Here is a 27024-nt window from a genome sequence, read left to right on the forward strand (position 1 = left end):
TTACAAAGAAATACAAAAAAAAAATCCGGACATACAGCGCCATCTATTGGCCAAACCAAAAATCTGCCGGAAGTCATTATTCCACGCGAACGAAGTCGCGGACAAAAGCTAGTTATTTATAAAGATTTTGAAAATTCTTTTGTCAATAGATCAGTGAACTTAAACTACTAGTAGTGGGTACGACAAACGGAGATTTTGAAAATTATTTTTCTTTTTTACTTAAACTACTAGTAGTACGACAAACGGTCTGTCAAGACTACCGTCACCTCTGGCGACTACCGCAGTGGTGTGTCAGTTATGACGTCATCATGTCACTCACGTTGCCGCCGCTGACGCCCGCCGCGCCCTTCAGCAGGTCGTTGATATCCCGACGGAACATCGACAGGTTTTGTGTGAACCTAGAATAGTTGAATAAACTGTTACCGTCTTACCACAAAAACTTTTAAACGTCAGTTTAAGACTTGTCTAAAAAAATTTCAGATTATGACGTTGACATATGGTTCATTTTGCAGCCACAATTTTTTTAGACAGGTGTAAAACAGACGTTTAAGTTTTTGTAGTAAGGCCATATGTAGTTAATTTTAACAATGATGATGTCGCCCTAGTAGGTTATCGGCCATGGCGGCTGTTCTCATATAAGGAGATCAGTCAGTTGCGCAGGACATATTATAGTGCACGAGCATTTGCTTGGACACAGGTGCACTCACTATTCCTTCACTCTCATAGCGCGATGGGACATCAATCCGACACCACAGGAGAGAGACCACAAGCAGGACTTTAAATTAATAGAACTAATACAAGAAGGTGTTACCTTTATTTGCTAGGAACACATTATTTTTTTACATAGGTTACAAAATTCATTATACACAAAACTTTTTTCTCTGACCTTTTAATTCGCCTATGGAAAAACAGATTAGTATTATTGAAACTATAATGTGTAAAGTGAGGGAGCGTCAGACTCTTACTATGTTCTTTCTGAAGGCCTCTATGTACCAGGGCCGCGGTAACTAGCGCTAGCAATCCCACAACCCCGGCAGGCGTTAGTATATTACTCAACTGTCCCTATTCTTAGTGAGCAGGTTAGGTTCGATGCCTGCCTGATGCGACCGAACTGTTCTTCGTTAAGCAGAACATAGTTAGGGAAATGGCTAGCCAGATGGTTATAAAGTTCTCACCTGTCTCTATTCTTAGTAAGCAGGTTGGGTTCGATGCCTGCCATCAAGCCGTTGAACCAATGTGCTAACTGCTGCTGCTTGTCGCGAGGCTGCTGGGAGATCATGTCCTGTCTGATGCGGCCGAACTGCTCCTCGTTGAGGAGTATCAGCCCGAGGAGAGGACGGGACATCGACCACTGGTTGCAGCAGTCTTCGAACATTATTACGTTTAGTACCTGCAAAGTATAAGTTGATATTAATATTTTTTAACCGACTTCAAAAAATGATAATAAGAAGTATTAATATGTATGTACTTGTGCGCAATTATCTAGCGTTTAGCTGAACCGCCTTTAATGCGATATTCAGCACAGTATAGTCCACCGAAAATTTTGTGGATTACAAAAAGTCGACAAAATCCGGAAAACAAAATCCGTTTTTTCCACATTTTGAGTACATTGCAGAAGTCAGTATCAAGAAGTTGAAGACTATCATTACATTTTGGGAAAATTGTACTTAATCATAAAAGTAGGTCTGGAGATATGGTAAGCGCAAAAAAGAAAACGGAATCGTTAAAAATAAAATCCTGATAAAATCTTTTTCTTTTGATTTGGTTTTAATTTGATTAAATTGTCTCTAAAACCTATTTTCACTAACAGCCTATCATATTTTTTTCATTTTTCTCTTGAAAAAACTATAACTATTTACTATGAATATTCACGTTCAAAGAAAACTGGTTATAATGTACTCACAGTGGCTAACAGTTGCTGCATGATCTCTGGGCGCCTCTGCAGCACCTCTATGAACATGTTGCTCGTCTCCGGCGCCGCCGCCCGCGGCGTCGACAGCTTACTGCTCGCTGTGGACGAAATAATAAATCATTTATAATCAACTAGCTTCTGCCAGCGGTTTCACCCGCATCCCGTGGGAACTACTTCCCGTACCGGGATAAAAAGTAGCCTATAGCCTTCCTCGATAAATGGGCTATCTAACACTGAAAGAAATTTTCAAATCGGACCAGTAGTTCCTGAGATTAGCGCGTTCAAAACAAAAAAACAAACAAACTCTTCAGCTTTATAATATTAGTATAGATAATCAATTATGTTAGTTTAAGGTGTGTATGTATATGGGGCGTAGTAGCCTAATAAAAAAAAATACATAAAGCTGAAGCATTGACCCTAAACTGAAGGCTCTGAAATTACTGAACAGATTTGAATTTAAAAAGAAACTTCTGGGAAGCTACACTATCCCTGGTTATCAATATTATATTTTGTACGGAGAAGAAGTTCCCTTAAGACACGGATAAAAACACGGATCACAGTTATTGTCTCATGAAGCTGAAGAATTTGCCGTTTTTTAGTTTTCTTGCTTCTTCGCATTAATTTAAGTAACGACTACTGATGAGATAGCTTATTTATCGTAGAAGGCTATACATTACCTGTTATCCAAATAGTAGTTCCCTAGAGATACGGATAAATAGTATTTAACTGTAAATACTCACATTTCTGCACTAACTGTTTGAATAGATATGTGACTATATGATCTAGCGTGGCGCAGCACCCTGTACATACACTCGTATCTGAAACAACAACAAAATAACACATTTGTTATCATGATTAACGCTCAATCCTTCCCTGTATGGGAGAAGGATGTTCCAGGGGCCCGATTCTCCTAAGTTAATAATGTCAAAATCGAATAGAAATCGAATCGCAATATGATCGCAATAGCAGTTCTAACCTTATCGGGTATTCTGCTATTAATATAAGACCAATCGTATTCCAACGACGTTCGATTGGTCTGCTATTTTGGTGATTTTGGTCTATACGGTAGTTTGCTCTACAATCATATTGCAATAGTTAATCATTTGCAGACAAAATGATTCATTATTGAATGACAGAAAACGAGAAACGTTTATTTCAAAGAAAAAATAGCGGAATGCCACATACGTTTCAATCGTAATTGAGTCGGGATTGGATCGCAGTCGAACGTGAATCGTTTGTTGCTTAAGTAAAATTAGGAGAATCGGGCCCCTGGATGTGCCCAGCAGTGGGATTAGGTCTGATGACGAGTGGAAAGAACCAGCCTTAAAGTATGAGTGCGTGGGTTCGATACCAAGTCACGCAAGTACCAATGCAACTTTTCTAAGTTTGTATGTACTTTCTAAGTATATCTTGGACACCAATGACTGTGTTTCGGATGGCACGTTAAACTGTAGGTCCCGGCTGTCATTGAACATCCTTGGCAGTCGTTACGGGTAGTCAGAAGCCAGTAAGTCTGACACCAGTCTAACCAAGGGGTATCGGGTTGCCCGGGTAACTGGGTTGAGGAGGTCAGATAGGCAGCCGCTCCTTGTAAAGCACTGGTACTCAGCTACATCCGGTTAGACTAGAAGCAGACCCTTACATACGTTGGGATAAAGGCTCGGAGGATGATGATGACATTTTAGAAATGTACCCAAGGACGATCCCCGGTTATTATATTATGATGAATGTAATTACCTAGAGCAGTAAGTCCTTCAGAGATGGAGCACAGTATATAGAGAGTGGCGTCGGGCTGTAGCGAGGCCAGGAACGGCATGTGGTCCTGAGCCAGCCTCTCTAGCAACACGTAGTATGTCTGTGATAGCTTGGGATAGTCCTGAAATATACAAGCAAATGTAAAATCAGATAACTTCAATTTGTAGAAAGAGGTAGTGGCTAAGACACAGCAGCTAAATTCGACTTTCAGTCTAACCGCTTGCAGCTGAGTACCAGTGTTATAAAGGAACGACTGAGCTAACCTCTTCAACCCATTACTTGGGCAATTCGTCTTATTAAGGTTACCAAGTTGTCAGACTTTCTGACTTTTTTTGCTACCAGTAACGTCCATCCACGGACCAAACTTGACAAAACTTCAAACAGTTCTTTAAATAAAAGGCTTTTCTAAAAACTTTCTCGTCAAAAAAAACAATACTATTTAGAAAAAACATTTGGATTGAAACTTTCGTAGTTAAACAAAGATATCAAAAATTACTCCGAGGTATATTATATGTTCGAAATGTACGATCACGCCTCATATCTTGTGTTCAGCTGCATCCAGTTAGACTGGAGGCTGACCGTAATATAGTTGGGAAAAGGCTCGGCAGATGATGATAATACTTACAAGTAGATCACTCTGTGGTATACTGAGCAGTAACTTGACGAACATATTGAGTGCGTTATCGAGTGCCTCGTCACCGTATAGCCTGAAATACATAATACAAGAAATAATATAGATTTTCACAATAAGCATTCTGTTGCTTTAATTACACTTATTTTAGAAAAACGTGAGTTTCTAAGTGTGTTTAGTAACTAAGCTAAATAAGCTACTTTTACGCAGACGACGCAGACAGGCGGGGTTCGCCCGTAACCATGGATGTTGTAAAGGATCCGAAACATCGGGATTAAATAATATTAATATAACTGAGATAAAATCCGTAAAAGTAGTTTTATTTAAATGTCTAATATTCGCGTTAGTGTCAGAAATCAATATAAACTTGGTACTTATAGCTTATAATATATCAGAATTATCATAGTTAGCTACGTTTTGTCCGCCGGGAGCAAAAATAGTGTCCTTACGAAGCGAAAAAAACTTGGCGGCAGACAGTACTTCAACAAGATAGTTTGAAAAATAGATTCCAATAATAGTTACCTGAAAACGCCAAAATTAGCATAGTTCCCACAAAGCGCAGCCTTCAGTATAGAGAAACATAAGGAAATGCCTTTCAGCTTCATCGCGTACATCTGCTTCTTAGCCACGTCTATCGTTAGTATTCTGCTGCCTGAAATATACCAAACGAATGAATCTATACTAAGTAATATTAAAAAGAGGAAAACTTTGTTTGTAATGGATAAACTCAAAAACAACTGAACCGATTAAAAAAATTCTTTCACCATTAGAAAGCTCCATTATCTATGGGTGACATAGGCTATATTTTATCCCGGTACGGGCAGAAGTTCTCACGGGACGCGGGTGAAGCCGCGGGGTGGAATATCATCATCTTTTCTAAAGTCGGTCAAAATAACAGCGTTTAGCATAAAAAGTATTCACACTTACCTACCTTGTTCTTTTTTTTATTTTACCATGTTTTTGTGTATTTGCTTGTTCCATATGTTATATGCGTCATAAACGCTCGAATAAATGCTTTGACTCACCATCATCATCATCCTCCGAGCCTTTTTCCCAACTATGTTGGGGTCGGCTTCCAGTCTTACCAGATGTAGCTGAGTTACCGTTATCACAGCCTTTTTATCGTCCCACTGTTGGGCTGCGGCCTCCACTCACACGGAGAAGGATTGAGCATTAATCACCACGCTTGCTCAATGCGGGTTGCTGATTTCAGACTTTATTGTCCAGGTTTCCTCAAGATCCTACTTCCTGTTACTTTAATTCACTTACCATAAGCACAGATAATGCTAGAGAGTTCTCTAAACAGCAGTATTCCGTTGGGCGAGGACACGTCGAAGTGCAGCCGCTGGTTCCTGTTCTGCGCGAGTTCTGCGGTCAGCTTCAGCACGGGAGTGGTCAGGGCTGGCTCCGAGAACCACTTCTCAATACTCAGTAGCGGATAAAAGCCATAAAAAGGTCACATTCACCTTCTTCTTCTTCCGAGCCTATTCCCAACTATGTTGGGGTCAGCTTCCAAACTAACCGGATGCAGCTGAGTACCAGTGCTTTACAAGGAGCGACTGCCTATCTGACCTCCTCAACCCAGTTACCCGGGCAACCCGATACCCCTTGGTTAGACTGGTGTCAGACTTACTGGCTTTTGACTACCCATAACGACTGCCAAGGATGTTCAATGACAGCCGGGACCTACAGTTTTCATTGTGCACTTACCATAAGCACAGATAATGCTAGAGAGTTCTCTGAACAGCAGTATTCCATTAGGCGAGGACACGTCGAAGTGCAGCCGCTGGTTTCTGTTCTGCGCGAGTTCTGCCGTCAGCTTGAGCACGGGGGTGGTCAGGGCGGGCTCCGAGAACCATACTTCTATGCCTCGGAGTAAGACTTTCATGTATACTGGATAGCTGGGGGAAATAATCATTGTTATTAATATTTATCTATACTAATATTATAAAGCTGAAGAGTTTGTTTGTTTGAACGCGCTAATCTCAGGAACTACTGGTCCGATTTGAAAAATTCTTTCAGTGTTAGATAGCCTATTTATCGAGGAAGGCTTTAGGCTACTTTTTATCCCGGAACGGGAAGTAGTTCCCACGGGATGCGGGTGAAACCGCTGGCAGAAGCTAGTGTACCAATAATCGCATTCAAACTGGTTGTCAGCCAGTAGTTGATGACCTCGATAGCGCAATGGTCACCATGCCGGACTGCCGGACCTGAGGTCCCGGGTTCGATTCCCGGTTCGGTCGACGTTTGTGTGATGAGCATGTTTGTTACCCATGGTTTAGGTGTCATATGTGTAGATAAAAATATATGTAGTTTATCAGTTGTGTTAGCACACATAACACAAGTTAATTAATAACTCACCATGGCTAACCGACCGTGTGAAAAGGTGTCATGATATTATAGTTATCATATAAGGAGATCAGTCAGTTGCGCGATGGGACGACAATCCGACACCACCGGAGAGAGATTACAAGCAGGACCGACATTAACGTAGCGACTTCCTATCTGATCTCCTCAACCCAGTTACCCGGGCAACCCAGTACCCCTTGGTAAGACTGGTGTCAGACTTACTGGCTTCTGACTACCCGTAACGACTGCCAAAGATGTTCAATGACAGCACAAAATAAGTATAAATTGTAAAATATACTCACATCCAATCAAACAGCATCATATAAGTAGTCTTCGTATTGAAAGCGAACGCGAGGCCTCTAAGATCTCGCGCGAGGCCTATCAGTGTCTTCTTGGCGTCCTCCGAGTTGAACATCGTCGACTCCGGACCGCTTAGGAGGCCGATTATACTTTCGAATGCCGCTGTAAATGGAGAAAATCTTTTTCTAAATATGTAATGAAGAAAATGTTTTTCTAAATATGTAATAAAGAAAATGTTTTTCTACATAATACAAAGTTTGTTACTATTGAACAGATTTTTAAAAAATGTCACTGTTCGAGAGCTACACTCTTCCCGAGTAACATATATACTAATATTATCTATACTAACATTATAGAGAGGAAAACTTTGTTTGTTTGGTTGTAATGAATAGGCTCAAAAACTACTGAACCGATTTTAAAAATTCTTTCACCATTCGAAAGCTAAATTATCCACGAGTAACATAGGCTATATTTTATCCCGGTACGGGCAGTAGTTACTACGGGACGCGGGTGAAACCGCGGGAAAACGGCTAGTAGGCTATATTTTATCCCGGTACAGGCAGTAGTTCCACCGGAATGTAAGGGAAAACGCTGAAGACATTTTCAAATCGGTTCAATAGTTTCGGAGCCATAAGTTAGGGTGCATCTACACGGTGCACGTAGCTTGCGCATGTTGAGGCACATGCGCAGGTTACATGCATTTTAAAAACGTGCGCGTCCAGCGACTCGCGCATGTACCAAAGCAAAATATCCACCCGCGTGCTCTTGTCACTTGCGCATGTTAACTTGCTCCAGCTACATGCACCGTGTACACGCAACCTTATTTTTTTTCCTCTATGTACAGTCAACTTCAGGTCAGTGGTAACAGTTTTATAGGAAAATCGTACTTGTTACTATTGAGTTAAGGTGCATGACAGTTACCACTGATGTGCGGTCTACTGTACTAATAGATGATGCAATAGGGTATCTTCACGAAGTGTTTTTCAGTGCTGTAATGTCTCTAAGCCGTAACGTTACACAAGACTAAACACTATTGCCCATTTTCACCAACAATCTCTTAATCTAAGTGCCACTTAGAATAAGGGCTCTCCCAATTTTGACATAAATAACTATGTATAAGGGACACCTAAACTTTGGTGAAAACGAAATTCTTATTAAGTGTTCCGTAAATGCTCTTAGGGGATCCCTTAATTTAGGTATTTGTTGGTGAAAATGGGCATCTGTCACTAAGGAGTGGCTTAGGTAATCATTAACCCTCTTATTATAAATCGTGGTTTTAAGAAGTACCCGCTTTAGTAATAGCTTTAGTCCACTGATTTTGTTCAGGACGGTGGTTTAAAGGTGGTACAAAATCTGGTACTTTTTTTTTAAAACGTTTTATAATAAGGTGGTAAATGTCTCTGAGTGACTTTGACTTGTATACATTCTGGTTCTTCAAACCTTGCAGACAGACATGTGTTGCTGGGGAGTTTGTTGCGCCACTTCTTCCCAGCAAAAACACATAGGAAGTGGTGAAGGGCGGGCGTTTTGGGGGCTGTCTTTTGTTTTTGACGTTCGAAAAGTGCTGATTTATCAGCCTAATTTGAATAAACGATTTTGAGTTTGAGTTTGAGTTTGAGTTTGAGTGCGGGGGGGGGGAGGGGTATGTTTACCAGTGAGCGGCATCATGAAGGCCAGGAAGCGGTCCTCGTCCTCGCCCAGGTCCACCATGAGCAGGCGGCCCAGCGCCGTGTACAGCATGCTGCGGCATCGCATCTCGGCGGCTCCGACGCCGGCTATGCCCAGGAATGGGAAGTGTTCCGCCTGGAATAAGATAAAAAATACCCTTAAATTAATCGTAGGTAAAAAAAGAAAAAACATTAAAAACACGCGTTAAGGAAACACAAAAATTACAAAATCCAAAACAGCCAGTCCGCCACCTTGGGGAAGCCGCCATATTGGATTTATAAGGACGTTTCTTAGGTAATCATGTATTGTCATCAGAACTCAGAGCGTGTGCAAAAATTCATCCTAATCGAAGACCGGGAAGTGGGGTCAAATTAAGATTCCAAGATTTTCTTACATACGTTATTACAAGTGAAGCTAATATAAGCGTGTTAAAAATAAATATTATTGAGAAGTTCCTCCAATATGTATGTACGTCAACGTAAAGCTTCATTTCCGATACGGACGAGTGTCGCGTCGTTACTAGTCAGAGCATGAGAGTGTATGGCGCCTATGCCGAGACAACCAACAGAGGTAGCGCGGTGCCCGTATTGGAAGGGTACCCCAAGGAACGCGTTTGTATTTCCTTCACACCTGTCATACATAGCTGCCAGGCAATCGAATCTGATGACGTCGTCGGAATTCGTTTGTCATTACACGCTTTTTATTAGCTTCACCTGTATGTTTGTAGGTTTGTATGTTTGTATGTTTTTTTAGAGTCATTTCTGATACGGGAGATTCGATCGATTCGATACGATTACATATAAAATATTCTAAAATTCGTTTGGTTCGCCACGGTCGAGTCTTATATGTGCTTGCCCCAGTACTTCAGGAATATAACTAATTCTCACCGTATGATGTGTCAGCATGAACTGCACTTCGTCCAGCTTGACTAGCTTCCTCACGCAGGAGTAGCCGCCGCTCAGGTCGCTGAGTAGACCGAGCGTCTTCGCAATGATCTGCTCCGAGCTGCCCCAGTACTTCAGGTTTGTTATACTGGAAAACATAATATTAATTTTTGAGCCATTTTTGTAAACAGTACATAAAAAAAGATATAATGTAGAAAAGACAAAGGTCGAACCCTCATACTCCAGAGGTTGGTTCTTTACCCACTAGGCCACCAAAACTTTTTGAATCCTAGCTTCTGCCCGCGGTTTTACCTGCATCCCGGATTGTGACAAAAACTATCCTATGTTCTTGCAGGGTCTAAGCTACCTCCCCTCTAATTTTCAGCCATTCTTGAGTTATAAAATGTGTAACTAACACGACTTTCTTTTGTATATATAGAAGACTAGCTTCCGCCAGCGGCTTCGCCAGCGTGGTGTGTTGATAAAAAGTGCCTATGTGTTAATCCAGGGTATCACCTACACACCAAATTTCAATCAAATCGGTCCAGCCGTTTTTGCGTGATTGATTAACAAACATACATAAATACATTCTCACAAACTTTCACATTTATAATGTAAGTAAGAAGTAAGATGAAAAATACCTCTTTCTGCAGTCGGCTAAATAAGAATACTCACATTTTCCTCATGAGCACACTGAGCAGTTGGCTCTCGTCAGCCAGGCCGAGCACGTCGCTGAGTCTCCGGTACACCTTGCTGTTCTTCTGCACCTGCTCACCCACGTAGATCTTGCGGAACTGCTCGAAGAACGACATCATGGCTAGCTCTAGCTTCTCGCAGCCGCCCTGGGGACCACAGACAAAGGTTAGGTTAGGTTAGGTTAGAAATAATAAGTAAGCAGTAACCAAACGCTACGCGCGATCTGATTGGTTGGCTGTCACGTGTCACTTCTCCTTCCTAAGCATTGCCACTATGAACGTTGACCAATCAGAGAGCAGTGTGTTATTTTACGCATTTCAAAGATCGTATATTTAAAAGAGTTTCTGTGATTGGTCGAACCATATAAAATCTTACGAATAGATATTCGTTAGTTTATAAATTTACCGTATGACGTCGGAAATTGATAAATTTACGAAAATGTGGACGTAAAATATTAAAATTTATCTCCCGTTTAGAATCTTAGGAAAGTTTATAAACTACCTAGTAAATTGATAAACTTACGGATCTTGTTATTTTCCGGTGACATAGATATATTGTAGTTAATATACGCACCTGTGCGAGCCTGGAGTCGGTGAGGTCCATGAGCTGCAGCACGCGACACACCAGCTCGCCGTCCATGGCGTCGTTCTCATCGCAAGTGTTGACGGACGCCCGCCCGCCTATCGCAGCGCCGATTATATACACCAGCCAGGTTAGCTGACCTGAAACGAAAGAAAATGTGGTGATAGAATCTGCTGAAATAATATAGTGATGGTAGGTACTAATGTTATGAAATTAAAGCTTGTTTTGAAAGCGGTAATGTCGGAAACTACAGCACCGATTTGAAAAATTCTTTGTTAAAAAAAAACTGTTGTCTGTAAAGTCGTTTTACAGACGATAGTTGAACGTGACAACGTGAATAGCTGCCGAACGCGGGGACCGATTGTGCCTCTTTGTCGCTCGTTACGTGCTCTCGCTTGCACTTCAAGCCTTAAACGGAACGCCTCAGAGCGAGGTAACGCCGCATGAGTCATGTTTTTTCGTGCGTGCAGCCGGCTCCATCGATTTATAAGACACGTCAAAACTAAAATCATTTATACAAAGCAGGCTGAAAAACAGCACTTTTCGAACGTAAGTATTACATGAGAACGCCCCCAAAAACGCCCGCCTTCACCACTTCCTGTATGTGTTATTACTGGGAAAAAGTGGCGCAACTAACTCTGCAGCAACAAAATTCTGTCTGTATGGTTTGAAGAATCGTTGAAATACAAAATATTAAAAATATCATTATACAAAATTATGAAGGTTTAAAACAAAATCGCTTTCTTTGTCCCTTTATCCCTATGTATACTTAAATCTTTAAAACTATGAAACGGATTTTGATGCGGTTTTTTAACAGAATAGAGTGATTGAAGAGGAAGGTTTATATGCATTGCATGCATGCATTGAACCCGTGCGAAGCCGGGGCGGGTCACTAGTTTTATATATAACTAGTCGTTTTCCCGCGGTTTCACCCGCGTCCCATGGAAGCTACTGCCCGCACCGGGATAAAATATAGCCTATGTTACTCGCAGATAATATAACTTTCTAATTGTGAAAGAATATTTAAAATCGGTCCAGTAGTTTTTGAGTTTATCCATTACAACCAAACAAACAAAGTTTTCCTCTTTATAATATTAGTATAGATAATATCTTGTATATTTACCTTGCAACACAAGTATCTGATGTGGCTGTGTTTCAACGCTATAGGCCGCGGCCGCTCGATCAAAGTGGGCGACTAAAAGTTGACAAGTCTTGCCGTACTCGCAGCGACCGACCACTGAAAGTTGCTCCAATTGTTGCTGGACTGTTCCCGCGTCGTCTAGCGGGTCTTCTAGACCGTCCCTGTAACAAAGGATTTTATGATAAAATGGGAACAGATATTTAATTTAAGTCTGATAATCGGTGACCAATTTATTGTAGGAGAAAAATAGAACAAAGTTATAGCAATAGTGTACCAGACATTGCATACAACAAGTCGGTCAGAAAAATCCTAGTTTAAACGTCCTACAAAAAATCGGTTCTATCAATAGGTATTATGTCATATAAAAAGTCTGACATGCAGCCTAAAGCGGGTGAACCATACTTGTATATGTAAATGTAAATTGTTTTTGTATGCGATTGTTAGAAGTTGGTACCGAAATAAAAATAAAAACAAACCCCTGATGTAGGCCGCGGTGACTCCCGGCGCGTATGTCTCGAAAAGATGAGGTTTATCGCTTTCACGAGTCTCTTTGTCCCATTTTATAGAAACTTTAAATATCCCTAGCTTTGTTTACACAACCAACATCATCTCCCGAGCCTTTTTCCGAACTATGTTGGGGTCAGCTTCCAGTCTAACCAGATGCAGCTGAGTACCAGTGCTTTACAAGGAGCGACTGCCTATCTGACCTCCTCAACCCAGTTACCCGGGCAACCCAATACCCATTGGTTAGACTGGGGTCAGGAGTCAGACTTACTGGCTTCTATTTCATTATCAAAATGTATTTGTAGTGTTACCTATATTGTACCCATAGTGAATAAATTTATCTTTACCTGATAACACAGGCGACGGAGTCTAACCGACTCCCGATGTAGGCCGCGGTGACTCCCGGAGCGTATGTCTCGAGGAGATGAGGCTCGCTGGCTTTCACGTAGGGCACTGATGCCACCATGCGTTGCCACAGTGACAGGAGGTAGTGTACCGAGTTGGGGGCGAATTGCCACATCTGGAACGGAAAATAAAGAAAATATTAAAGACAAAGTAATTTTTATTCGTTTTTCAGCGGTTTAAGTGTCCCATTGGAACTTCTGCCCGTACCGGGATAAAATATAACGTAGGTATTTGCTCTACTATACTGGCAGATAATTTAGCTTTCAATCGATTATTTTTTTAAACACGCTTATACTAGCTTCACTTGTAACTATGTATGTAAGAACTGCCTCGTCGGTCTAGCTGTTGCAAGCGCGGCTGCTGAGCACGAGGTCTCGGGTCGATTCCCGGGACGCGCCAAAATCACTTTCTGGGTTTTAGAAACTGTAGCCCGGTGCCTGCAAGTTGGTGAATGATACACCCGTGCATCGGAGAGCACGCATATCGGTCCTGCTTGTGATCTCTCTCCGGTGGTGTCGGATTGCCGTCCCATCGGGCTGTGAGAGTGAAGGAATAGTGAGTGCACCTGTGTCCAAGCAAATGCTCGTGCACTATAATATGTCCTGCGCAGCTGGCTGATCTCCTTACATGAGAACATGGCCGATAACCAGCTAGGAGGACATCATCATCAGACGTACCTGTAGACTCTGGACAGTAAACTTGGCGATGAGCTCGATGAGACGAGGGTAGCTGTCCACCATGACGAGCTCGCCCAGCTGGTAGTTAGACTTGAGTCGAGCCAGGAGGCGGCAGAACTCGTGGTAGTTCGTCGGGTCTGATAGGCCCTGTAAAATTATAATATATAACAATTTTAATATAAATAAATAAACTGTTTATAGTTATCGGCACTAATCTTGAGCTCTTATTTTACGTATTTCAAAGATCGTATATTTAAAAGAGTTTCTGTGATTGGTCGAACCATATAAAATCTTACGAATAGATATTCATTAGTTTATAAATTTACCATATGACGTCGGAAATTGATAAATTTTCGAAAATGTGGACGTAAAATATTACAATTTATCTCCCGTTTAGAATCTTACGAAAGTTTATAAACTTCCTAGTAAATTGATAATAGTGAGATATATACAAGAGATATACTACAAAATCCTTAAAGTGAAATTCCATACATACCTGCGTATTATCCAATATCCTGAGCACTCCAGCGGCCAGTCTATTCAAGAACTTGGCTCGTTCATTAGAACTGAAGAGAGACCTTCGAACAGAAGCTAGCTGTACCAAGCAAGCGAGTGCTAAGCTGGCCAGAGCCCCGCCTAGTAGGTGGTACAGCTCGAAGAACAGGTCCAATGTACCGGACTCTAGGAATGTAGGCCGCCACGATGTCGGTATCTGAAAGAGATAAGTCAAAGTCAAATCATTTGTTTAATTAAAGCTTTCTTTTAAATATATATGTCGGAGCACCAGAAGTGGTTAGAATCTTTTGATACACTTGCATCTTGTCAGGATATGAAATAATACCACAGTAGTCGTTCACATCGTCTATTATCGTTCAGTACTTCAATAATCACATTGGTTACAATAAATCGGATACATTTCCAAGATCACATAGCCTGAACTTGGTTTCTCTTCGAGATTCCATTTTAGATTATTTCAATTGACGTTGGCACCTCACGTCACCATCACGACCACAAACAAGGAACCAGCCAGCAATATTGGGCAGCGCCTGTGGGCCGCGCCGACACGGCCATCCTGCGCTTTACACGTCCTCGTGTAAGTAGCACTGTAACAGAAATAATACCAAGGAACATCTTTTCGTTCGGCCACACCTGACCATATCATTAAGCTCAGCTATTGTGAAACTTTATCAAAACATTTGTTAAGACTAGGATGCTCCCTTAACCAGGGACATTTCATAAATAGGGGGTTCCCTCAACCAGGTTCCCTTAACCAGGGTTCCCTTCACTAGGGACTTCTCTTTACCAGAGGCTTCCCTGAAACAGGGGCTTCCCTTAAACCAGGGGCTTCTCTAAACAGAGGCTTCTCTTAACCAGAGGCTTCCCTTAACCAGGGGCATCTCTTAACCAGAGGCTTCTCTTAACCAGAGGCTTCCCTTAACCAGGGGCATCTCTTAACCAGAGGCTTCCCTTAACCAGGGGCTTCCCTTAACCAGGGGTTTCTCTTAACCAGAGACTTCTCCTAACTGGAGGCTTCCCTTAACCAGGGGCTTCCCTTAACCAGGGGCTTCTCTTAACCAGAGACTTCTCCTAACCGGAGGCTTCCCTTAACCAGGGGCTTCCCTTAACCAGGGGCTTCTCTTAACCAGAGACTTCTCCTAACTGGAGCTTCCCTTAACCAGGGGCTTCCCTTAACCAGGGCTTCTCTTAACCAGAGACTTCTCCTAACCGGAGGCTTCCCTTAACCAGGGGCTTCCCTTAACCAGGGGCTTCTCTTAACCAGAGACTTCTCCTAACCGGAGGCTTCCCTTAACCAGGGGCTTCCCTTAACCAGGGGCTTCTCTTAACCAGAGACTTCTCCTAACTGGAGGCTTCCCTTAACCAGGGGCTTCCCTTAACCAGGGGCTTCTCTTAACCAGAGACTTCTCCTAACCGGAGGCTTCCCTTAACCAGGGGCTTCCCTTAACCAGGGGCTTCTCTTAACCAGAGACTTCTCCTAACTGGAGGCTTCCCTTAACCAGGGGCTTCCCTTAACCAGGGGCTTCTCTTAACCAGAGACTTCTCCTAACCGGAGGCTTCCCTTAACCAGGGGCTTCTCTTAATTAGAGGCTTCTCCTAACCGGAGGCTTCTCCTAATCGGAGGCTTCTCCTAACCGGAGACTTCCCTTAACCCAGGGGATACTTTGTTTTTTATCTCTTTTTTTTTACTATCGTAGCCACTTAACCAGCGACACGATTTTGGTCACTTAACCAGTAACCATTTTTACACATTCCCAACTAATCTAAGTAATGTGGGAGAGCCAAGAAAGTACCGAGACTCTTTACAGACTGTTACTGCATGAGCTACGGCTACAACGTAGAATGATACCAAGTGTAGCAGGACTAGACTACTTCCATTAATTCTTCTTTTTTTTTACTCAATAACTTAGTTCATTGATCAAAGCAAGCTTAGATCTGATTTTATCAAACAACCAATAGTGGTCTAATTACAACATACTTTCTATCTGATGTTCATCAGACAATTCATCAGGAATAGACTTCACTCATTACAGCTTAGCGAATTCGATACAGTACCTATCAACAATTCAACTGCTAAAACGAAATGCTCACTATCGGTATCATTATCTTCAACTGTTTCTGATAAATAATCAAGTTCAAATAGCACGTCGAAACTAAAAACTTCGTTTAAACGTTTAGCAAACGTACAACTGAATCTCAATAGTCTGCTAATTCAATCGATATACGTCAAATGCAATGTTTTTAAATACACTACTGCTTCATGTTTTAACGCGACGTTCATAATACATTAACAACAAAACAGATCACCTGATTAACTAGCATAGGGAAAACTCGTAAAGTGTCGAATTGACAGTTCACTGTTGGTTCGCCTTTACCACCGCAGAATCGCACGGTATCCTGGCTTGCAACAGCGCGTGTCAGCAACCGCAGCTGCGAGCCATCAGCTCACACGGCGTTAGCGTACGTAGTTGATCACCTTCTCTCCTTCAGCCTCGGCCATCAACATCTGTAGTGATAAGACAAACATGCGCATCGGTAACCAAACATTAGACTTCAGACTTACCATCCGTTATTGTTAGAGATGAGAGCTTAAGTTAACTAACTACATCCAGCCCAGTCCTAGCCTTCTGTCAATAAGTTTGGATTGACTTTCATTCTAACCGAATGTAGCTGGGCATACGTGCCTTATAGGGAGCGATTTCTCAACACAATTACCTAGGCAACCAGTCACACTTCGGTAAAGCTAGTTATCAGACTTTGTTGCTTTTGCTTTTTTTTGGTAGTCAGTCTTTCAACACGTTAGTTACAGGAACCGTCACAACTACGGCTGTCGTTAATTCACATCAAAACTTCTACTCAGGATTTTCACCGTCGGTCCGTCCCTTGACAGTGCCAACAGCCTATTCCGGCCTTGTAGGCCTTGTAGGGTACACGATCACAAGCTCAGTGACATGACACCAATTGTACCACAGATTTTACTCAGGTCTCTTTCCGGTCACCCTTATGCCATCACACAGGCTTTACACGGGTTTATTCCGAATCAACCCGTATCCATCGTAGGTACATCTGAACACGATTAAATTACTAAATGGTTATTCGAGTAGGTTAGGTACAGTCTACCAGTAAATGTAAAGTCTGACGCACAATATAAAGCTGAACAACTCAATGTAAGTAAATAGAGCAAGTAGATAAGCAAAAGCTTAAGCGTAAGCTCCAGGTCTTCGTCAATCGCTGCCTTCGTCGTATTCTCGGTATATACTGGCCCGAGAAAATCTCCAACATAGAACTGTGGGAACGCTGCGGAGAGACACCGATCGACCAGCAGATCAAACGACGCAAGTGGAACTGGATCGGCCACACGCTCCGAAGGGACCCCGATCACATCCCGAGGCAAGCCCTAGACTGGAATCCCCAAGGGAAGCGGAAACGTGGCCGCCCTAAACAATCCTGGCGGCGGTCGATCATTGCAGAGGCGGCGACTATAGGCAGAACGTGGAGCGAAATAAAGCGCAAAGCTCAAGACCGAACGCGATGGCGGAGCACTGTGGACGCCCTCTGCCCTATCTAGGGGACATAGGACTCTAAGTCAAAGTAAGTCAGATAAGCAAAAAGTAAGCGATAAATAACAACAGCGTGCTATTTTGAAGCTATTTTCCAAGGTAGGAAATTAATTGCTATGGCTACGCAATAAGGTAAGAAACAGACACCTAAAAAGCTAACATGTGATTAATATTATTCCTATTTACTAGCTAAGATGTCTTCTTAGCCGATTACCAGCTACGACGGCTGTTCTCATGTAAGGAGATTAGCCAACTGCGCAGGACATACTATAGTGAACAAGCATTCGCGCTGACACAGGTGCACTCATTATTCTTTCACTGTCGTAGTCCGATGGGACGGCAATGCGACACGACCGGAGAGAGATCACAAGCAGGACCTAACATACTAAAGGACCTTTACTTGCCTTTACTTTACGTGCCCTCCGATGCACGGGTGCATCAATTAGCAATTTTCAGGCTCCGGAATGCTTTGTGAAAGTTTCTAAGGCAACAAAGCAATTTCGTCCCGACTCGGGAATCGAACCCGAGACCTCGTGCTGAGCAGCCGCGCTTATGACAGCTAGACCTACGAGGCTAACTATAGTCTTGCTATAATAGTTTCGTTATCGTACAGGGTAATAGTATCACCTGAACGGTGAAACGCTACATACAATGTTCTGGCTACAGCAAAACTAGCGTGTACGAATTGGAAGTCATTGAAAGCAATGAATGAGGTGCTAGGTCCATTAAGCAATATGACGCAGCCCGAGGATCAAACTCGAGTCCTTAGATATCACTACTAAACCAAGGAGATAGTTGACAATTATCAACGTTACGGATGTACGACTTTGTAAAGACGCAAACGAAATTGGATTGATCTCACCAGGTTCATCATTCATGTTGCTCTTAGTATCTCTGTACGTAACAAACATCGCGTATCGTGTTTGATCACGCTGGAAGACAGCGCGCGGTAGAAGTCATGCGTTGCGCTCGCGGACCCCGCAACGAAGAGCGAGCAGAGACTTCTTCCACAGGAAGCAGGAGAGGCTCACGGGATCATCACATGCAAAAGATATCATAAATCGGTTAATTTTATCACAACATTTTGATAACAACTCTGATATTGTCACCATAGCAACCAATCTTGTTTTAGTAACCACGGTAACCAAGTCCTGTTATTTTCCGTTGAGACTATGAAAATATCCACTATTTCGTTTCTTTAATAATGCAATTTATGAAACATCGATGTGCGATGCTATTCTTTTAGCTCTCTGAGCACTCAATGCCACGAAACTCATTCCTTCAACGGAACAAATCATTCAAATTGTTGCAACTGTTGGTAAGATTAGGGTATCATTTTAGGATAGCATTCTGCTAGCATTATCAAAGGCACATCGCGGTGTTTCTTCCTCCAACCTTAGAATAAGCCTGTTCTACGACGTGACACATTCCGGGTGTAATGTTCCTTTTACACACAATCACAAGAAACATGTAAACCAGAGGAATATCATCTCGCTTGCTACGCCGAACATCTTCACTTCATTTTTCACCAGTAATCTTGCTCTCAAAAGCTCTCAACACCCTCCATAACGAATACTTGGTCAGAACGCTCTCGCAAATAAACTTCGTAATGCGTGCGTACAGTTCATATCATTGAACTCAGACGGTTCCACCTGGAGGTCTGTAACCAGGGGCCTTCAGAATTCGATCACTTAATTTTAACAAACAAAGGAACGGCGGTTGTCAGTTTCCTTCTCGCAATTTCTTTCAACATGATATTCCGTATTGCATGACGATTCCATGGACAATCTTTTCTAAATCAATCCGCTTCGGTCGTCACACACTTCATTCAATGCTGCACTCCATCAGTAGTACTTGCGTTCAGCGATCCGTAACCATATCGATATCTTGTGTTCTCATTAGCAACTGCATCTGCAGTACGAGTATTCGTCTTTTAGCGCTGCACCAACATCAGAAAGCCAATATGCGAACAAGGCAGCAATCAGTGGGCAAGGTCATCCATCCCACTTCTGATGTCGGAGCACCAGAAGTGGTTAGAATCTTTTGATACACTTGCATCTTGTCAGGATATGAAATAATACCACAGTAGTCGTTCACATCGTCTATTATCGTTCAGTACTTCAATAATCACATTGGTTACAATAAATCGGATACATTTCCAAGATCACATAGCCTGAACTTGGTTTCTCTTCGAGATTCCATTTTAGATTATTTCAATTGACGTTGGCACCTCACGTCACCATCACGACCACAAACAAGGAACCAGCCAGCAATATTGGGCAGCGCCTGTGGGCCGCGCCGACATATATATTTGTCGGAGACTGTCAATAGTACGGACACTAAACGTCACGCAAGCGCGCCCTCTGGTGGCGTTTCCGGTGAAACAACATTTTGGCGCGCTTGGCAGAGTAGTGGTGGTCGGCGTGGCGTTCGCGGAGCTCAGTCTTGGTCGAGTCGTCGTGCTGCGCACATCTCGATACTGCCTTTCGTTACGTGTAGTGTACCTAGTGTTATTGCCTAGTGTTGTAGTGCCGTTGTAGATCCATATTGTAAAGTGTGTAAAGTGTCTTTTGAAATTAAAGTGTAAAGGTTCTTCTAACCTAACAGACAGACATGTGTTGCTGGGGAGTTTGTTCCGCCACTTCTTCTCCCCAAGCCAAAACACATAGGAAGTGGCGAAGGGCGGGCGTTTTGGGGGCTGTCTTTTGTTCTGACTAATTTGAATAAACGTTTGACTTTTGAGTTCGTTTGAGTTTTGAGTTTCTTTGAGTTATCTCTTTGCTTCATTACCCTAACTGATGTCGGACGATAGTGCCATTCCTGATGACCCCTCCGACATCAGAAGTGGGATGTAATCCGAATGCCCACATGTGTTAAGAATTCGCCATGCGAAGATAAAATTCTGTCCATTGACAAAAAAAAAAAAAAAAAATTGAACGTCGATAATATCAAATGTGAGTTTGTAGTAGAAGATTTATTGAGAATTTCAGCGAAGGTACAAGTATGGTAACCACGGTTATGGTAATGGTATCGTTTTCCATTGTTACATGTCAAGCTACTTATTGAGGGTATGCTAGAAAATTAACCGAATTTGTCTTTTTCATGTTTCAACAATGACGGTCGTTATTGTGCAATATGGCGACAAAATTACTGCGGAGCATCCCAGCTGCCAGGAGCCTGACGTGTCATCGTGAGGTCGGAGTGTTGGTGCTCGTGTATCTACGTGGCTTTACGTCCGCGAAAGCCTTGCTGTACTGCGCATCGTCATGCGCGTTGAGGTGTTGAGTGGAAACCCGGTGAGACCGATCCATTTTTGCTTTATTTTGAGGTTATTTGTCTTACGACATTTATAAACTTGAGAGACAGTTTCAGTCTCGTTGATTGCGCTACCACTGCGCTTATTAATTGGTGGAATCGTAGATAATCAGAAACCTAGGTTCACAGGTTTGATCCCAGAGTTGAAAATTATTAGTTATCTGATCTCATCAATATCCTAAAGTTAGAATATTTCAGTTTTTGCGTCATGTGATTGAATTGTGCATCAGACTATAGACTTTTGGTAACATTTTGTGCTAAGTTGTACCAATGATGGAGACCGGGGTGACTTGGAAAAGACCCGTTGGCCTGTGTGATGGCATCGGGGTGACCAAGAAGAGACCTATGTAAAATCTGCGGTACTGTTGTTTTTATTGTGTTAAGCTGTACCTAAGATGGGTATCGGGGTGACCTGGAAGAGACTCGTTGGCCTGTGTGACGGCATCGGGGTGACCAGGATGAGACCGGTATACATCTGTGGTACAGTTGGTGTCATGTCACTATAGTTGTGGTTGTGGTCCCTAGGAGGCCAGGATGGGCTGAGAGCTCGGCTAAGGGACACGACGGTTTTGTGAAGCCTATCGAGTAGAAGGCGTTGATGTGAATGACAACCGTAGCTGTAATGATTTTGTAATTTACAAGTTCAGTCTGACTAGCAATTCGATCTTTCTTTGATTTCGTGCTTAAAATTTAATGTAACTAGTTTCTTCATTTAAATGGTGATTGCTATTCTTAAAACCCATAACATGTGTTTAGGTCTTACCATCGAGAAGGTTTGTTGCTGACCCATATGTTGTCAATATTTGATGCCTAAGCACTTTCCATTTCTGACTTAACAGATAACATCTAAGGTGAACCGAGCCTGGAGAACAGGACGAGGTCCACTAGTCAAGCGGCGCGCGAGGTGCGCTGCAGTTGCTGTTTGGAGCGTCATCCTCCCCCGGATTTGTTGTGGAGGCCGTATGAGTTGCGGCAGGCCAGGACATCGCATGTCATCGCACAAGGTGAAAGCATTCTATTGCATTGAAAATGTTTAGATTGATCAGACAAACTTGACAATGACTAGCCTGTGTGGCAGCTAGGAGCCTGTGTGGCAGCTAGGAGCCTGTGTGGCAGCTAGGAGCCTGTGTGGCAGCTAGGAGCCTGTGTGGCAGTTAGGAGCCTGTGTGGCAGCTAGGAGCCTGTGTGGCAGCTAGGAGCCTGTGTGGCAGTTAGGAGCCTGTGTGGCAGCTAGGAGCCTGTGTGGCAGTTGGTAGCCTGTGTGGCAGTTGGTAGCCTGTGTGGCATTCAAGTGTGAGCGATATTAATAAGCCTGTGTGGCGTAATTATGACCCTATGTGGTTCTGTGGTTCAGATGGATCTGTGTGACTTTTGTTCAGTGTGCTACATAGTGGTCAGGAGTGGCCGAGGTTGTACTGTGCATACTGTGCTGTGTTTGTGTTGTTGCAGATTAACCCACGAGGACGTGGGTCTACGCAGGATGGCCGTGTCGGAGACTGTCAATAGTACGGACACTAAACGTCACGCAAGCGCGCCCTCTGGTGGCGTTTCCGGTGAAACAACATTTTGGCGCGCTTGGCAGAGTAGTGGTGGTCGGCGTGGCGTTCGCGGAGCTCAGTCTTGGTCGAGTCGTCGTGCTGCGCACATCTCGATACTGCCTTTCGTTACGTGTAGTGTACCTAGTGTTATTGCCTAGTGTTGTAGTGCCGTTGTAGATCCATATTGTAAAGTGTGTAAAGTGTCTTTTGAAATTAAAGTGTAAAGGTTCTTCTAACCTAACAGACAGACATGTGTTGCTGGGGAGTTTGTTCCGCCACTTCTTCTCCCCAAGCCAAAACACATAGGAAGTGGCGAAGGGCGGGCGTTTTGGGGGCTGTCTTTTGTTCTGACTAATTTGAATAAACGTTTGACTTTTGAGTTCGTTTGAGTTTTGAGTTTCTTTGAGTTATCTCTTTGCTTCATTACCCTAACTGATGTCGGACGATAGTGCCATTCCTGATGACCCCTCCGACATATTTTTTTAATACAGGAATGAATTTTAAGCAGTGCACAAAAAAAAAACTGTTGGTCCAGAATCATTAACAGAACATATGTGCATCATCAGAAAAAAAAATGTTCATTCTTTTGTCCGCTCTAAAATCAGCAAAATATGGATACCAACTTTTCTTAAGCGCTTGGAGCAGCGCTCGCGTCAGTAAACCGGTTTCGCGATGCCGCCGTGCCTACTATGACGACTGTGACCGTACAATCGGGTACAAAATAAACATCTTTTGCTATCAATAACTTTTCTTTTTTGTACTAAAACATAACATAATAAAAATAAGTTTTGTAGATACGTATGTATCTACAAAACTTATTTAACTATAAGTTGACAAAGTTTGCGCACTGGATAAAATTAATTCCTGTATAATATAATGTCGGCACACCTTTTGGCACACGGTCGATAAGCTCCACGGTGAGTTATTTATTAACTTGTGTTATGGGTGCTAAGACAACTGATAAACTACATATAGTTAGTATTGTATGCAAGCCGAGACTCGAGGGAACTCTAGCGTGTCTGTCGTCTGACAGACAATACATATAGTGACAATACAGTCTCCGCAGTGACCACACAATGACTGCAAAGGGACGGCACTGTGACTGCACGGTGATCACCTGGTGACCACACAGTGACTGCACAGTGACACTCACCTGCACAGTGCACAGGTCGTCGCTGGACTCGTCGCTGGTGGTGCCTATGAAGTCGAAGGTGAGGCAGTTGTGTGCCAGCCGCAGCAGCGCCGCGACCAGCGCGTGCTGCCTCTCGTCGGACAGTTCTAGAGTGACTACACAGTGACTGCACAGTGACACTCACCTGCACAGTGCACAGGTCGTCGCTGGACTCGTCGCTGGTGGTGCCTATGAAGTCGAAGGTGAGGCAGTTGTGTGCCAGCCGCAGCAGCGCCGCGACCAGCGCGTGCTGCCTCTCGTCGGACAGTTCTAGAGTGACTACACAGTGACTGCACAGTGACACTCACCTGCACAGTGCACAGGTCGTCGCTGGACTCGTCGCTGGTGGTGCCTATGAAGTCGAAGGTGAGGCAGTTGTGTGCCAGCCGCAGCAGCGCCGCGACCAGCGCGTGCTGCCTCTCGTCGGACAGTTCTAGAGTGACTACACAGTGACTGCACAGTGACACTCACCTGCACAGTGCACAGGTCGTCGCTGGACTCGTCGCTGGTGGTGCCTATGAAGTCGAAGGTGAGGCAGTTGTGTGCCAGCCGCAGCAGCGCCGCGACCAGCGCGTGCTGCCTCTCGTCGGACAGTTCTAGAGTGACTACACAGTGACTGCACAGTGACACTCACCTGCACAGTGCACAGGTCGTCGCTGGACTCGTCGCTGGTGGTGCCTATGAAGTCGAAGGTGAGGCAGTTGTGTGCCAGCCGCAGCAGCGCCGCGACCAGCGCGTGCTGCCTCTCGTCGGACAGTTCTAGAGTGACTACACAGTGACTGCACAGTGACACTCACCTGCACAGTGCACAGGTCGTCGCTGGACTCGTCGCTGGTGGTGCCTATGAAGTCGAAGGTGAGGCGGTTGTGTGCCAGCCGCAGCAGCGCCGCGACCAGCGCGTGCTGCCTCTCGTCGGACAGTTCTAGAGTGACTACACAGTGACTGCACAGTGACACTCACCTGCACAGTGCACAGGTCGTCGCTGGACTCGTCGCTGGTGGTGCCTATGAAGTCGAAGGTGAGGCAGTTGTGTGCCAGCCGCAGCAGCGCCGCGACCAGCGCGTGCTGCCTCTCGTCGGACAGTTCTAGAGTGACTACACAGTGACTGCACAGTGACACTCACCTGCACAGTGCACAGGTCGTCGCTGGACTCGTCGCTGGTGGTGCCTATGAAGTCGAAGGTGAGGCAGTTGTGTGCCAGCCGCAGCAGCGCCGCGACCAGCGCGTGCTGCCTCTCGTCGGACAGTTCTAGAGTGACTACACAGTGACTGCACAGTGACACTCACCTGCACAGTGCACAGGTCGTCGCTGGACTCGTCGCTGGTGGTGCCTATGAAGTCGAAGGTGAGGCAGTTGTGTGCCAGCCGCAGCAGCGCCGCGACCAGCGCGTGCTGCCTCTCGTCGGACAGTTCTAGAGTGACTACACAGTGACTGCACAGTGACACTCACCTGCACAGTGCACAGGTCGTCGCTGGACTCGTCGCTGGTGGTGCCTATGAAGTCGAAGGTGAGGCAGTTGTGTGCCAGCCGCAGCAGCGCCGCGACCAGCGCGTGCTGCCTCTCGTCGGACAGTTCTAGAGTGACTACACAGTGACTGCACAGTGACACTCACCTGCACAGTGCACAGGTCGTCGCTGGACTCGTCGCTGGTGGTGCCTATGAAGTCGAAGGTGAGGCAGTTGTGTGCCAGCCGCAGCAGCGCCGCGACCAGCGCGTGCTGCCTCTCGTCGGACAGTTCTAGAGTGACTACACAGTGACTGCACAGTGACACTCACCTGCACAGTGCACAGGTCGTCGCTGGACTCGTCGCTGGTGGTGCCTATGAAGTCGAAGGTGAGGCAGTTGTGTGCCAGCCGCAGCAGCGCCGCGACCAGCGCGTGCTGCCTCTCGTCGGACAGTTCTAGAGTGACTACACAGTGACTGCACAGTGACACTCACCTGCACAGTGCACAGGTCGTCGCTGGACTCGTCGCTGGTGGTGCCTATGAAGTCGAAGGTGAGGCAGTTGTGTGCCAGCCGCAGCAGCGCCGCGACCAGCGCGTGCTGCCTCTCGTCGGACAGTTCTAGAGTGACTACACAGTGACTGCACAGTGACACTCACCTGCACAGTGCACAGGTCGTCGCTGGACTCGTCGCTGGTGGTGCCTATGAAGTCGAAGGTGAGGCAGTTGTGTGCCAGCCGCAGCAGCGCCGCGACCAGCGCGTGCTGCCTCTCGTCGGACAGTTCTAGAGTGACTACACAGTGACTGCACAGTGACACTCACCTGCACAGTGCACAGGTCGTCGCTGGACTCGTCGCTGGTGGTGCCTATGAAGTCGAAGGTGAGGCAGTTGTGTGCCAGCCGCAGCAGCGCCGCGACCAGCGCGTGCTGCCTCTCGTCGGACAGTTCTAGAGTGACTACACAGTGACTGCACAGTGACACTCACCTGCACAGTGCACAGGTCGTCGCTGGACTCGTCGCTGGTGGTGCCTATGAAGTCGAAGGTGAGGCAGTTGTGTGCCAGCCGCAGCAGCGCCGCGACCAGCGCGTGCTGCCTCTCGTCGGACAGTTCTAGAGTGACTACACAGTGACTGCACAGTGACACTCACCTGCACAGTGCACAGGTCGTCGCTGGACTCGTCGCTGGTGGTGCCTATGAAGTCGAAGGTGAGGCAGTTGTGTGCCAGCCGCAGCAGCGCCGCGACCAGCGCGTGCTGCCTCTCGTCGGACAGTTCTAGAGTGACTACACAGTGACTGCACAGTGACACTCACCTGCACAGTGCACAGGTCGTCGCTGGACTCGTCGCTGGTGGTGCCTATGAAGTCGAAGGTGAGGCAGTTGTGTGCCAGCCGCAGCAGCGCCGCGACCAGCGCGTGCTGCCTCTCGTCGGACAGTTCTAGAGTGACTACACAGTGACTGCACAGTGACACTCACCTGCACAGTGCACAGGTCGTCGCTGGACTCGTCGCTGGTGGTGCCTATGAAGTCGAAGGTGAGGCAGTTGTGTGCCAGCCGCAGCAGCGCCGCGACCAGCGCGTGCTGCCTCTCGTCGGACAGTTCTAGAGTGACTACACAGTGACTGCACAGTGACACTCACCTGCACAGTGCACAGGTCGTCGCTGGACTCGTCGCTGGTGGTGCCTATGAAGTCGAAGGTGAGGCAGTTGTGTGCCAGCCGCAGCAGCGCCGCGACCAGCGCGTGCTGCCTCTCGTCGGACAGTTCTAGAGTGACTACACAGTGACTGCACAGTGACACTCACCTGCACAGTGCACAGGTCGTCGCTGGACTCGTCGCTGGTGGTGCCTATGAAGTCGAAGGTGAGGCAGTTGTGTGCCAGCCGCAGCAGCGCCGCGACCAGCGCGTGCTGCCTCTCGTCGGACAGTTCTAGAGTGACTACACAGTGACTGCACAGTGACACTCACCTGCACAGTGCACAG

General features: G+C 45.1%; 1 protein-coding gene and 1 long non-coding RNA gene across 2 annotated transcripts in view; one reads left to right on the forward strand and one right to left on the reverse strand.

The window, feature by feature from the left end:
• LOC110382543 (exportin-7-B) overlaps positions 1-27024 on the reverse strand; it is a 35483-nt gene continuing 8459 nt past the window's right edge. The window contains exons 10-27 of the mRNA XM_064042806.1: positions 23587-23731; positions 14001-14216; positions 13505-13651; positions 12770-12942; positions 11901-12079; positions 10769-10917; positions 10175-10341; positions 9503-9647; positions 8600-8750; positions 6950-7109; positions 6009-6199; positions 4821-4950; positions 4293-4374; positions 3650-3788; positions 2653-2730; positions 1904-2010; positions 1176-1390; positions 1-398 (exon numbers count right to left, since the gene is read on the reverse strand). Coding sequence (XP_063898876.1) covers positions 296-398; positions 1176-1390; positions 1904-2010; positions 2653-2730; positions 3650-3788; positions 4293-4374; positions 4821-4950; positions 6009-6199; positions 6950-7109; positions 8600-8750; positions 9503-9647; positions 10175-10341; positions 10769-10917; positions 11901-12079; positions 12770-12942; positions 13505-13651; positions 14001-14216; positions 23587-23731 — 2677 coding nt within the window. The 3' untranslated portion in view covers positions 1-295. The remainder of the gene's footprint in view (positions 399-1175; positions 1391-1903; positions 2011-2652; positions 2731-3649; positions 3789-4292; positions 4375-4820; positions 4951-6008; positions 6200-6949; positions 7110-8599; positions 8751-9502; positions 9648-10174; positions 10342-10768; positions 10918-11900; positions 12080-12769; positions 12943-13504; positions 13652-14000; positions 14217-23586; positions 23732-27024) is intronic.
• Positions 19890-22812, forward strand: LOC135119168 (uncharacterized). Its single transcript, XR_010278024.1, has 2 exons — positions 19890-21024; positions 21735-22812. It is a non-coding gene; the product is annotated as an uncharacterized LOC135119168 (long non-coding RNA).

This window comes from Helicoverpa armigera, chromosome 30, assembly GCF_030705265.1.
Source record: "Helicoverpa armigera isolate CAAS_96S chromosome 30, ASM3070526v1, whole genome shotgun sequence".
NCBI lineage: Eukaryota > Metazoa > Arthropoda > Insecta > Lepidoptera > Noctuidae > Helicoverpa > Helicoverpa armigera.